This window comes from Triticum aestivum, chromosome 3D (assembly GCF_018294505.1).
Source record: "Triticum aestivum cultivar Chinese Spring chromosome 3D, IWGSC CS RefSeq v2.1, whole genome shotgun sequence".
Taxonomy (NCBI): Eukaryota; Viridiplantae; Streptophyta; class Magnoliopsida; order Poales; family Poaceae; genus Triticum; species Triticum aestivum.
This window is the reverse complement of record NC_057802.1, coordinates 507,505,075-507,516,954: the sequence shown is the minus strand read 5'-3', so window position 1 is coordinate 507,516,954 and position 11,880 is coordinate 507,505,075. Positions and strand designations below refer to the sequence as shown.

Genomic DNA, 11,880 nt, shown 5'->3' with positions numbered 1-11,880 from the left:
AAGTAGTTTGAGGCATCTATATTGATTTTTCTTCAATGCAAGCTACTACTAGTGGTGCTCATCAAAGAATAGAAAACGACTCTCACTACATATACATCCCAACTCTTCACTTTCACTTCAACTTTATGCGCCGGGCCATAGTTTCCTCTTCTCTGGGCTATGCATTGGCCATGCCCTTATTCATTCATGGATCAATAATACATTATCATCACGTTCATGTTATAATTCAGAGTCAACCAGAGGACAAAAAAGATGTTATCTTCATTCAGAGAACAAACGGGCAGAGAGACCAAACAGAGAAACTTCTTGCCAAGTTCTATCTAGACAGTAAAATTCAGTACTGAAACATGAGGAAAACTTCCAAATACAAGCAGTCCAACAGATCCAGATGCATACAGTTCCCAAGGACTGTTCAAGGAAAAACAACAGGCAGTCAATAACTTCCTCTGAGCCAACGACACTACCACATTACACGGCATATAAAACTTAGCTTTACACGGGCTAATCATATGTACACTGACATGGATGGAGCACAACAACACAGCCCTACTACTTCAGCTCGGCTCAGCTCTGCTAGGCACAGATTAGTGCGGGGGGGCACGATACTACTACGGAGGGAGATAAATTTAACAACAAACAACGAAAATCCAGGGGAGTCACGACGATAACGAAGATGAAGACAATCTGTATGTTGTTGATGGTGCTGTGACAGATATTGTAAGATGTATTGTATATCATGCCACTTTTGCTAGGGCGGTCTTGGTCTAGAAATCTGTCTTCAGGAGCTTGGACACTGGCTTCACGTTTATTAAACCAAAGGGAATTGGTTGGTCCACTTGAATGTAGTCCTTCGTCGACAGGACCTGTCAATGGAGCAGAGCACGTAAGTACTGATGGACTGTGATGGGTGGTACAATCCCATGCGGCGCGGGGTTCAAACAACCAGACTCGTCACAAGAGCGTTGCGGATCTAATCCGAAAGATGTTGCAGACCGAGACTATTCAAAGACAGCACCATCTTCATGGAATATGTTGAATGTAAAATGCTATGTTAAATGAAGATGTAACTATAAAATGCGGCCTACTTGCCTGCACACCTTTTTCTACAATGGGTAGAAATGCACTAGCATCAAGCAAAATAAGGTACAAAGACCATGAAGCAAAATTGATGACGTACCAAGGTCTCAAAGAACATCCTTGAGGCTTCTTTCCGAGACTTTCCATGTACCAGATGATCAATGACAACATTCTTTCTCCCCCGACCAGACTCTTCATCAAACAGAGTCTTGAGATATCTTGCAACACCCCTGCATACGGATAAATAGCAACACATGGTGAAAAAAACTGGGAAGGGTCTGACCACAAGTCTGAAGGAATTAAAATCAAGTCCATCATACTTGGTACGAGACGACCAGCCACTAAGTGCATCATGAGACTGGAATTCGTCAGGATTTGGCTCATCGTCGTCATCATCAAGATCAATTGCCTCATCAAAGTCCCCATCATCATCATAGGGTAGAAAATCTGAAACGATATACAGTAGAACTATGTTAAAAGCTTAATAAATCTTTCGCAGCGCAAGACCGACATAGTAAGCACATGATTGGGAAGAACTTCATGTACTATAATACTAGTTAACAAAATGGATTTGGGCATCCACGTCCGCAACATTTGTGAATCCGGTGACACAGGAAAAAAGGTGTCATGAAGATACATGGGACATGCTTTTTCTGATACAGCCATAATGAATCCACACCATGCTAGGGTACAAATTCATGGTTCTTATCTGGACAGAAGAATTACCTGTGTCGACACCGTGAATTGCGCTTCCAAAATCCTGTAATTTAAACCAAATACCAATTATCATCTGGCTTTAATGACAATGAAAATAAAACAGTGTATGTAGTTGCATTGCAAGATGTGCCAGAAGCAGCCAGTAGAATACAAGCATCATTTAGCAGTTATAGAAACAAAGCATTCCGTGAGTGTGTATAATAATAGTACAAACTTCTAGGTGGACTTACACTGCATTCCTTCAGTGCAAAGTCATGCCCAGTGTTGTCCATGTCCGTGAAGTCATGCCCCGTGTTGTCCATGTCCATGAAGGATCCTGCATTGTTTCCTTGCAAGCCAGAATTTTCTCCCATGGCCGACGCAGCATTATCATCCTCTGTTGGTTGAGGAAAACCAGGGGCATGTTCGGTGAATTCCAGTCCAGTAATCTCAGAAGTGGGCATCTCCCTATCCTCAAAAGTATTAATATCATTGCGAACAATGTCACTCAATTCCCCTTCCCGGCCATCCACTGCTTGTGCACAAGCTGGGCCAGAACTATGCAAAGCAACATCAGGAGCATCTGTTATAGTAGCAGAATCATGGGTTATGTCATCTTGCACAAAGAGAGGCGTATCAGCATTTGTATTCCTCTGCATATCTGCCGAAGCATCTTGATGGCAATCCTTATCCAGTGTATCAACATGAGCAGTAATGTTTGCAGCAGCATTTGTTTCGTCAACAAGTGGGATTTCTTTCCCGTCACCAAACTCAGTTACTTTTTCAATGTTGTTATCACGTTCATCAGATGGCATTTGCAAACCAAATGCAGCTGTACCGTCAACTGTATCAGTTGCTTCTTGTAGTGTAGCATCTAATTGAGCACCATCTGGTGGTCCCATATGAAGTTGGTGATCAAGAGCTGCACTGTCATTTGCACCAGAGATGCCAGCGTTGTGAGCTCCATCTGGTAGTCCCAGATCAAGAGCTGCACTGTCATTTGCACCAGAGATACCAACGTTGTGAGCTCCATCTGGTAGTCCCATATTTAGTTGGTGATCAAGAGCTGCAGTGTCATTTGCACCAGAGATGCCAACGTTGTGAGCTCCGTCTGGTAGTCCCATATTCAGTTGGTGATGAAGAGCTGCACTGTCCTTTGCACCAGAGATGTCAACATTGTTGGTATCTGGTAGCACCACGTGAGGTTGGTGATCAAGAGCTGCACTTTCCTCTGCACCAGAGATGCCAGCATTCCTGTTATCTGCTGGGTTAGTTTCAGACATGTCTACTTGTCGTTGCGGCTCCCTGTTATGTACGGTGAATTGAGAAACAGACTCATAGGTTCGATAGTGTAAACTGTTCAGGTCCTTGTGCATACCTAATTGGGAAGCAAAACATCCATGAGTAAAGAGTGGAAACATGGAATTAACACCAGTTACACACAACCACTAAATACTATAGAATAATATTAAGATGGCAAGAGTAATGGACCAATTAACTTCTGCTTAATTTGCTTCCTCTGGGGCACGAAAGAGGATACAGAAAATCGAAACAATTTAGAGAACTTACAGGAAAATATAGGCTCGCGGAATATATCATCTTCAAGTGAACCTTTCTCGATCATCCATATTTCAGTACGGGTGCATGGAGCCTTTCTACGGATGCGCCTTATATCCTCAGTACTAATCAACTGCTGCCGTATAATACTGGAGAAGGGAAGAGTCAATAAGTAAGCTAACAGTAGAACATTACTTGGACGAAATGATCTGTACTATTCAGTGATTGTATATTCTATGTGCATATTACAGTGGAATTGTATGCTGAAGAATGACAGTCTGATAAAGAAAGGTAGCAATAGCACACTTGTGAAGGTGCAATAGCTTGGCAAGAACATTTCTTACAGGACCTGCAATCTCAAAAGCATGCCACAATTTCTCCACTACATGCCCAATGACAAGAATGTTATAATAAGAAAACCTTAAAGAAAAGTGCAGCATGTTTTCTTTAGAAGAAAGAAACAAAAATTGTACAAATAATTTCTTGAAATGGTAAGAGGTACAAGAATTAACAGGTATATCGCACTGAGGGGAATGATGAATGTTTTACTAGCAATGGTCTTTGTTTCTACTGCAGCTGATTAAGACATGAATTAATTTAAGGATCCAAGGAAAGATCATCATATTAATTTGGACCAGGAAGCAAGTGACGGTAACAAAAGGACACAACAATACGTTTTGAAAGGATAGTCACACAGTTTCCACACACAAGTTCATTAGATGCAGGCAATGAAGCATATACGTACTCAGCATGTATAACCATGGCATCATCCATTTTCACTCTTCTCTTGGGTGTCCTGGTCTTGGGTGTCAATGCGGTCTTCGGTGTCAACCTTTGGCGTTTTGAAGTTGATGCATTAGGTGGTAATGGTGTTGAATCAAGCACCAATCCAGGGGTTCTACCAACTAATACAAAAAGATGTAATTAGACAACACAGGAAGATGATGCAACAAAAATTCTGAGGATTAAATTATCCATACCTAAAATGGATGCCAGTATATCATCATCGTTAGGAATAGCATCAGTGGTTCTTTGACCATGTGGTCTGCTGGACAAATTTTCAGTAGTCCTACTCTCTGGAGCTGGCATGCTATCCTCCAAGTGACGCTTTCTGCTACTAAGGCTACCTATTTTGTTACTTCCATCAGATTCAGTGATTCCTTTCTCTGCAGTTAACTGCCCCAAGTCATTTGTCTGGTGGAATCCAATATATGGAGCTGAGAGCATTCTCTCGCGTTCTGGGAAATTTGAGGTGAACATGTCATTTGGTCTATCATTATATGACATGTATTGCGGTATTGTTCCAGTGTTCTGTTGGAAAGCTGCAGTTGATATATTACTGTGTGTCATTCCTGGTGGCATTTCTTGTAAGTTATGTCCGAGAAACACATTAGGAGCATGCAGATTATACCCTGCCAAAAAAACATATTAAAAGATCAGATGGCCACAAAATTCTGACTTTGAAAAAAATACAATAAAGTCAACTCTACCTTGCACATTTCCTGATCCCTCATTAAAATGTGTTGGATGCCCTGTCACGTGTGGCTCGGTAGGACCACTAGGCCTACCCCAACTTGCTTGGGACAAGAAGCTTTGTTGTTGTTGCCCTGTCACCCATGGCTCGGTAGAACCACTAGGGTATGGCTCTACAGATACATTAGAAGTAAGAAAATTATACCCTGCCAAAAACATAGTAAAATATCAGATGGCCAGAAGAATTCTGACACTTCGAAAAGAAAAACAATAAAGTCAACTTTACCTTGCATGTTTACTGACCCCTCATTAAAATGTGTTGGATTCCCTGTCACGTATGTTTCGGTAGAACCATTAGCGCGCGGCTCCGAAGTATTCTGAACAAATGGCACACTTCCCATGGTTGCTTTAAAAGGCAGTGTTTGACCTGATACAGCTATATCCTCAGTATTTACCACCAGGTTTGATGTTTGTGGTTCTGGTGGCATATCCACAGTTGCAGAGTGTTGCCTCAGAAAATCCATCTCCCGTATAGCACGAGAAGACTCAACTTGCACAGGCTCAGACAATCTAAATTCAGCCATCTCAGAATCAACAGCGTCATTAGCATGTGCTGCACCTTGATGGAGAAAATCTGAGGGTGGAACAGCAAAATTATGCTGTACAGCACCAGAAGACTCAACTTGCACAGGATTGGCCAATCTAAATTCAGCCATCTCAGGACCAACAGTATCATTAGCATGTGCTGCAGCTGGATGGAAAAAATCTGAGGGTGGAGCAGCAAAATTCTCCGGTACAGCACCAGAAGACTCAACTTGCACAGGATTAGTCAATCTATATTCAGACATCTCAGCACCAACAGTGTCATTAGCATTTACTGCAGCTGAATGGAGAAAATCCGAGGGTGGAGCTACAGCACCAGAAGACTCAACTTGCACAGGCTTAGCCAATCCAAATTCAGCAATCTCAGCACTAGCAGCATCATTAGCATTTGCTGCAGCTGAATGGAGCAAATCTGAGGATGGAGCGGCAAGGTTCTCCTGTGCTGCACCGGAAGACTCAACTTGCACAGGCTTAACCAAGCTAAACTCAGCCATCTCAGCACCAACAGCATCATTAGCATTAGCTGTAGCTGAATGAAGAATATCTGAGGATGGAGCGGCAAGATTCTCCTGTACGGCACCAGAAGACTCAACTTGCACAGGCTTAGCCAATCCAAATTCAGCCATCCCAGCACCAACAGCATCATTAGCATTTGCTGCAGCTGAATGGAGAAAATCTGAGGGCGGAGCAGCAAAATTGTCAACCTTTGCAGCTTCCTCGTTGCTTGATGGTGAAGCTTTCCTTTGCGGACTCAGAACAGGACTTTCATGCACTCTGGAAGGAACTGTTTCTTCCATTAAGCCAGGTGTAGCCGGGGCTTGAGCGCTTACATACTCAGGAGATGCAGGAGATGCAGGATCATCACAAGGGAAGGGACTAGGATGATAGTATGAAGAAGATGGCCCTGCATCATCTTCATTGTGGAAAAGCATATCATTCAAATCAGGGGTACGCAAATTGTAACCAGTCCAATTAGGAATATTGTTCCTTAAATCATCTGCATTCGATTGATTTTGCTTGCTGGAACTAGAAGGTTCATCATCCATTTTGTTGTATGCTTCAGCCTCTTCATCTTTACTTGGGGTATCGTCAACATCCATATCAGTAGGATGAAGTGATGATTGACCTTGAACGATGATACTGGAGAGAAACGAAAAGAAGTCAAGGAATGTCACTGTAGCAAAATATGAGCCAAAAGGTAAGATGCAAGGCATTGCTACTTCAAAAATGCCTAAGCAACTAAGTAGTGAAAAATGTTTTCACAGTATGCATGACAAATCAATGAAAACTGCAACTCAGCATACAAACAGTTACTAACATATATGGAAGGACATCTAGATATCTGCCAGCAGAGGCTAGTAACTGATCTTCTTATAGTAGGTTTAAAATATAAAGTTTGGCACTAAAATCAAAGTAAACAGCCTGGAGAAACGTAAAATCATTTCTTGGAAACTACAAAAGTGAACCACTTGAATGAGAGCCCAAGTACAGGTCATGCAACCAGGCAATATAACAGATTCCAAGAAAAGCCAATGAGATAAGTGTTCAAAAGAGAAAAAATGTGACTTTACCCATCACCAGATTCAAGTTCAATTGGATGATCCTTCGCCAGCAATAATTCCTGAGGGGAAAAAAGGTCAGCATTTGAAGAGAGTTTAATTAAGTAAGTCACATGATGTAAAGAAGACAGAACGAATAGAGTTACAGGGCTTTCTTCAATCTTTGACTTACATAAACGACCTTAATTTCAATGAATTGGCACATTTATTATGTAAGGAACCAAAAATAACCCATTATAAATGACCTTATTTTCAATGAATTAGCACGTTTATTATGTAAGGAACCCAAAATAATCCAACGGATGGAAGACAAGTGCGGATAATTTCATAATTTCAAGAACAAATCAATGCATGGCACACTCAGAACCATTGATCAATTGTCCAATGTCATCCTCCAAATGATCCTATAAAAATCTTAAGCCTTAACAGCATACAAAATATAATGCACAATGTACACCACAAATGTTTGCAGCAGACACATGGAAAAAGGTTAATTAAGTTGAGATTACCTCCTCCAAATCAAAACCCATATGTGAAGAACTGCCATCACCAAATCTTTCTGCACATTTAGATATGCTTAAATCATTAACAGATAAGTTCATAATTGAAAAGTAGAAGATGTGAACACAGAAAGGACCAACCATCTAAACCAAATTCAGATGTTGAATATCCTGTTCTCTCTGGGTTGTCTTGCAGGGTAATCTGTTCTTTTGAGCTTACATGATGATCGATGTCCCTGGAGCATGGTGGAAAGTCTTTAGACAACTGAAGAGCATATTTTAAACAAACCTATCACACCAAGTGTCATGACCTTACCCCTGAAATTCAGCCTCCGGTAACTCAAAATCATCAAGATGGAATGTCTCAGGGAGTGTTATAGAATGATAAGGAGCAGTTGATTCTTCAGGGGGGAGATCAACAGCAGCAGACCTAAATGCTTGTTTTATCTTGAGCAAAGCCTCACTGCAATCATGAAATAGGTAGTTGACCTTCCGAGAATAGATTCTGACCACGCCTACCATAAGATGGCTGGATAACCGCAGTGCAATTGGAACCTCAGGGAATATAATTGAATCTGCAGGAATATTGATAATTAGCACTCAGCCAAAAAAAAGAGAACATGGCACATAGAAATGAGAAATATCAGGACAACAAAGCATTTCTATCCAAAAGCATATCAATTGCCATAGAGATTGTTTCAGAGATGGGTGGTGAGTTGCCCTGTCCAACTGACTCATAATACAGTAACAAAATAACAACGTTCTCTAGTTCCTTCAGAGTAAGTATGTGCCAGTCATAAAGTGCTGATTTTTTTTACTTTGTGAGTTTGTGTTTATAAAATCTTCCTCTGATTACCCACCAAACTGCTGATTAACTAGAAATATTAATGCCATGTGAGAGATCATTGCTTCCACATACTGGAAACTCGAGATAAATCTTCTCACCGAGCAACTTTCTAAGCTGATGCTCTTGCTCAGTGATGGTGTACCCGTGATTTCTGATTATCTGTGCCCATCTCTTCATCAATAAGTATGATTACATGCGTCAAGAACGCAGTTTATGGAGCACAATGGCTCGGTCAAAATGATAAGAGCCTACAGCAAAGAATGCCAGAAAAGTAGCATCTGCATGAGACCAAAAGCGTCCTACCTGACACTCCACCGCTTGACTCGTGACATAGAAGACTACTTCTGTCAACAAAAAGATAAACTATCCACACATAGGTTCTTTTTTTCATTAAGAGAAAATTACACCTACCATTTTTGTTTGACAGAATGATAATCGTTAACAGGGAATTCCATAATAATAACTAGCAATACTTCTGGGCACAAAAATGCATGTGCATGCTAAGAACCAGAAAGCACCAATTCTCTAGAAAATTTTCTAGGTTAAGAAATAATAGAAGTACACGTGATTTTTTGTTAGAAATTCTACGGCTCAACGTCCCTTGGTAAAACATGTAATCATGATATGCATGTGACAACACAATAACATATGTTATACGGAAATTGGAATAAAATTTCTAGTAGTCTTAGCTGCCTAAAATCATTATAAACCTAGCATGACAGTACCTGAAAGTAACAGGAAAATAAATATATATGTATCTCAGGTTTGCTGCACAACGCAAAACTAGATGAAGTTTTCTTGGGTCAACTCCAAATCCTATTTGTCTCAATCCAAGGTTTCTCGCCAAGAAGTGCTACACTTACACATCATCACTGCCTAATTCTTTCAAGTACATGGTTCCTCATAATATGGAGCATCATGTGTTAAATTTTATACTTCAAATGGATAGTGAGACGGATTAGTTGGTTACGCTTTGGAGCATTTCAGTATTATCATTGTCTACATGAAGAAGTGAGGGTATTTTTACTTTAAATGGAAGCATCACCTTTACATTTAGCAAGACAGCATTGCTTATGAAGAAAGAAAGTAAATGTACTCAATCATTACTCAAACCTCCAAAGATAATAGGGTTGTGGATTACTACCTCCAATACACTCAAAGATTACTTGAGAGTTAAAAAGCTCTTCGGCTTTCAAGCAATAACTCAATAGGCATAGCAATACACATGATATTCAGTTCCTTAACTTTCTATTTGTTGGCTTTATTTCCAAAGCATTGTCTTCGAGTACTCTGTCTGGATACAACAACAACAACAACAACTTTTGGGTTTCACCTCCATAAGAGTGGCTGAGTTTTAACATTGGCTCGCCAAGCCTATCACAACCCTCCTCCTTTACCCGGGCTTGGGACCGGCTATGTTGAGACAACATAGGCAGAGTTCTTCGTGTACTCTGTCCGGATATTGAACATAATCTCCTTGCGTTGCCTTTTATTTTAGATTATTATTTGTACACCATTTATTCTCTACAGGATCGTAAACAGAAAATAATTCCAAAGTGCAACAGTAGCTAAAGCGCACATTTACTGGAAGTCTTCCCTCTCGCTTTATGCTTCATTTTAGTACGTGTACAACTAAGAAAATCAAATTAACTGTATCGAGAAAATAAAACAAATAGCCATTCAGGAGGTTAAATTTGAAACAGCATACGCTGAAGAAAACTCTCATGTGTATGTTTCCAATCATGGTCAGCACGTGTGAGTTTTGTAATATCACTACTCATCGTATGTAAAATGCATAAATACACTTCCCCAAAACAGATACGACAAAACACAACAACTAGTCAAGCAGTAGTCTGCCTACAAAGGTGAACTATTATCGTTAGACCATAGACCGTAGACAGTACACATGAGGCATGAGGTGCCTAGAAAGGTGAACTATTATCCTTAGACCATAGCCGGTAGACAAGTACACATGAGACACGAGGCCTCAGGAAGCTGCTAACATTCTCGGACTATAAGCTTTACCTAACCATTATGATAAGACTTTAAAAGTCCACCAGTAGCTGTAAATACAAAAATCTTAGATCTTTGTAACTCTTGGTGACCTAGCGACTAGTGAGGATCAAGGTGACATTTCCTTTCACCCCTAGAAAGCAATGAACCACAATAGGAAAGCTCTAAAAGCATGGCTCTTTTCAAGATCCCATCGACGAGACTATATAGAAATGCACCTGAACCGTTAACATTACTTAACAAACAACTCAAATGGGTAGAAAACTTCTACGTACTACTCAGACAGTAGCAAGGAGATAAATACCATGTAGTGCAATACCAGTAATCCAGCAGTCGAGCATATACAAAAAAAAACTGCTTGTTGGCATGCTCAGCAACTAATCACACATCCGCTGGCGACGACTGGGAGCTGGTTAGGCTAGCAGCCGGCAAAAAGGTAACATATTTACTAATCCACTAGCAATAACTAAGCAATAACTAGGCAATAAGCATACATCAACGCCATAAACGCGCCAAATATGGCAAATTTTAAGTGTTGACAGATACAGCAGCAATGAAATGAGCGTTAGCAAAAGAGCATATTTTTCTGCCACTCTGCATGGCAGATCCGAAAGAGCTTGTGAGGCAGCGGAAACCACCCACCTACGGAGACGCCGATGTCCGTGTCCGTGACCTGGTTCTTGCGCAGCTTCCGCTCCAAGTGCGCGGCGATCCATATGGTCCCGAGGGGGCCCTTCTTGGCCAAGATGAACTGCGAGTAGAACATCTCCGGCTCCCCTCCGCGGCACTCAGACGGAGCGGAGCACGAAACCCTAACCTGAGCTCAGCTCACCTCAGCTCCCCGACGGACAGGGAAGAGCAAGCAAGCTCCCGCCTTCACGACATCCCCCCCGCCGCCGGAAATCCAGGCCCTAGGCAGAGGGAACCCGCAGCTCGCCGCGGCCAGACGCTCGTCTCCGGCTCCAATCGCCCGGAAGGGGAAGCTCCGGGAGGGCGAAATGCGAGATGGAAACCCTAATCTGGTGGCGTACGGGTGGGGAACCCTAGAATTGGGCGGGGCTGGGGGCCGGGGCGCGCGGGAGGAGGTGGGGATCTGGGGATTCGGCGGGGGCGCGGGCGATTGAGGCGAGCGATTTGGGAAAATTTGGAATCTTTGGGGGAGCGGAGCGGGGAGTTGAACTTGACAGTGTGTGGGCGAGCGACCTGCTGTGTGAGGGGAGAGAGAGCTCGACGAAGCAAAAGTGCTACACGCTTCGCCGCCGCACCCCCGATGAGTTTATAAATTACATTTGGGCTCTCGCGCTGCCTGTATCGGGGGTGTTTCTGTTCGTTGCGGGATAGTCTAGGGGGCGTAGTGTAAAACAGGCGAGTTGGTAATAAATGTGCGGTTGCCAGGGCGAGAAAACCGCGAGAGAATATCGTGCGGTCGTGTGGCCGCCGTCGGATCCGGCGACGCGGGGTATCGCGTCCGTGCGACCGTGTCGTGGGGGGGGGTCGTGTCGTATCGGGACAGCGGCACGCACGTCTCGCGCCGTGCAATGGAAGCTACTACTGC

General features: G+C 42.4%; 1 protein-coding gene across 2 annotated transcripts; it reads right to left on the bottom strand.

Annotated features, from left to right (window-relative positions):
• Positions 1 to 333: 333 nt before the first annotated feature.
• On the bottom strand, positions 334 to 11,539 carry LOC123080054 (sister chromatid cohesion 1 protein 4). Of its 2 annotated transcripts, none has more exons than XM_044502913.1 (15): positions 10,968 to 11,539; positions 7,782 to 8,040; positions 7,607 to 7,701; positions 7,475 to 7,524; positions 6,978 to 7,027; positions 5,090 to 6,546; positions 4,821 to 4,976; positions 4,311 to 4,742; positions 4,076 to 4,235; positions 3,343 to 3,479; positions 2,025 to 3,151; positions 1,804 to 1,837; positions 1,398 to 1,524; positions 1,178 to 1,307; positions 334 to 863 (listed from the first exon to the last, which is right to left on the bottom strand). In XM_044502913.1, the coding sequence occupies exons 1-15, from the start codon at positions 11,089 to 11,091 to the stop codon at positions 765 to 767; spliced, it is 4,437 nt and encodes a 1,478-aa protein (XP_044358848.1). In that variant the 5' UTR covers positions 11,092 to 11,539; the 3' UTR covers positions 334 to 764. The 2 variants fall into 2 exon arrangements, with proteins under 2 accessions (XP_044358848.1, XP_044358847.1); XM_044502912.1 differs by having other exon boundaries at positions 4,821 to 5,009; positions 10,968 to 11,538.
• Between the last annotated feature and the right edge of the window lie 341 nt (positions 11,540 to 11,880).

What these genes read in the sequence shown, in the direction of transcription:
- LOC123080054 (XM_044502912.1), bottom strand. Translation starts at nt 11,091, where the DNA reads ATGTTCTACTCGCAGTTCATCTTGGCCAAGAAGGGCCCCCTCGGGACC. An exon ending in GGGATCAGGAAATGTGCAAG is followed by an intron (nt 4,743 to 4,820) that starts GTAGAGTTGACT and finishes TTTTTTTGGCAG; the next exon opens with GGTATAATCTGCATGCTCCT. An exon ending in CCGCGAGCCTATATTTTCCT is followed by an intron (nt 3,152 to 3,342) that starts GTAAGTTCTCTA and finishes CTTCCCAATTAG; the next exon opens with GTATGCACAAGGACCTGAAC.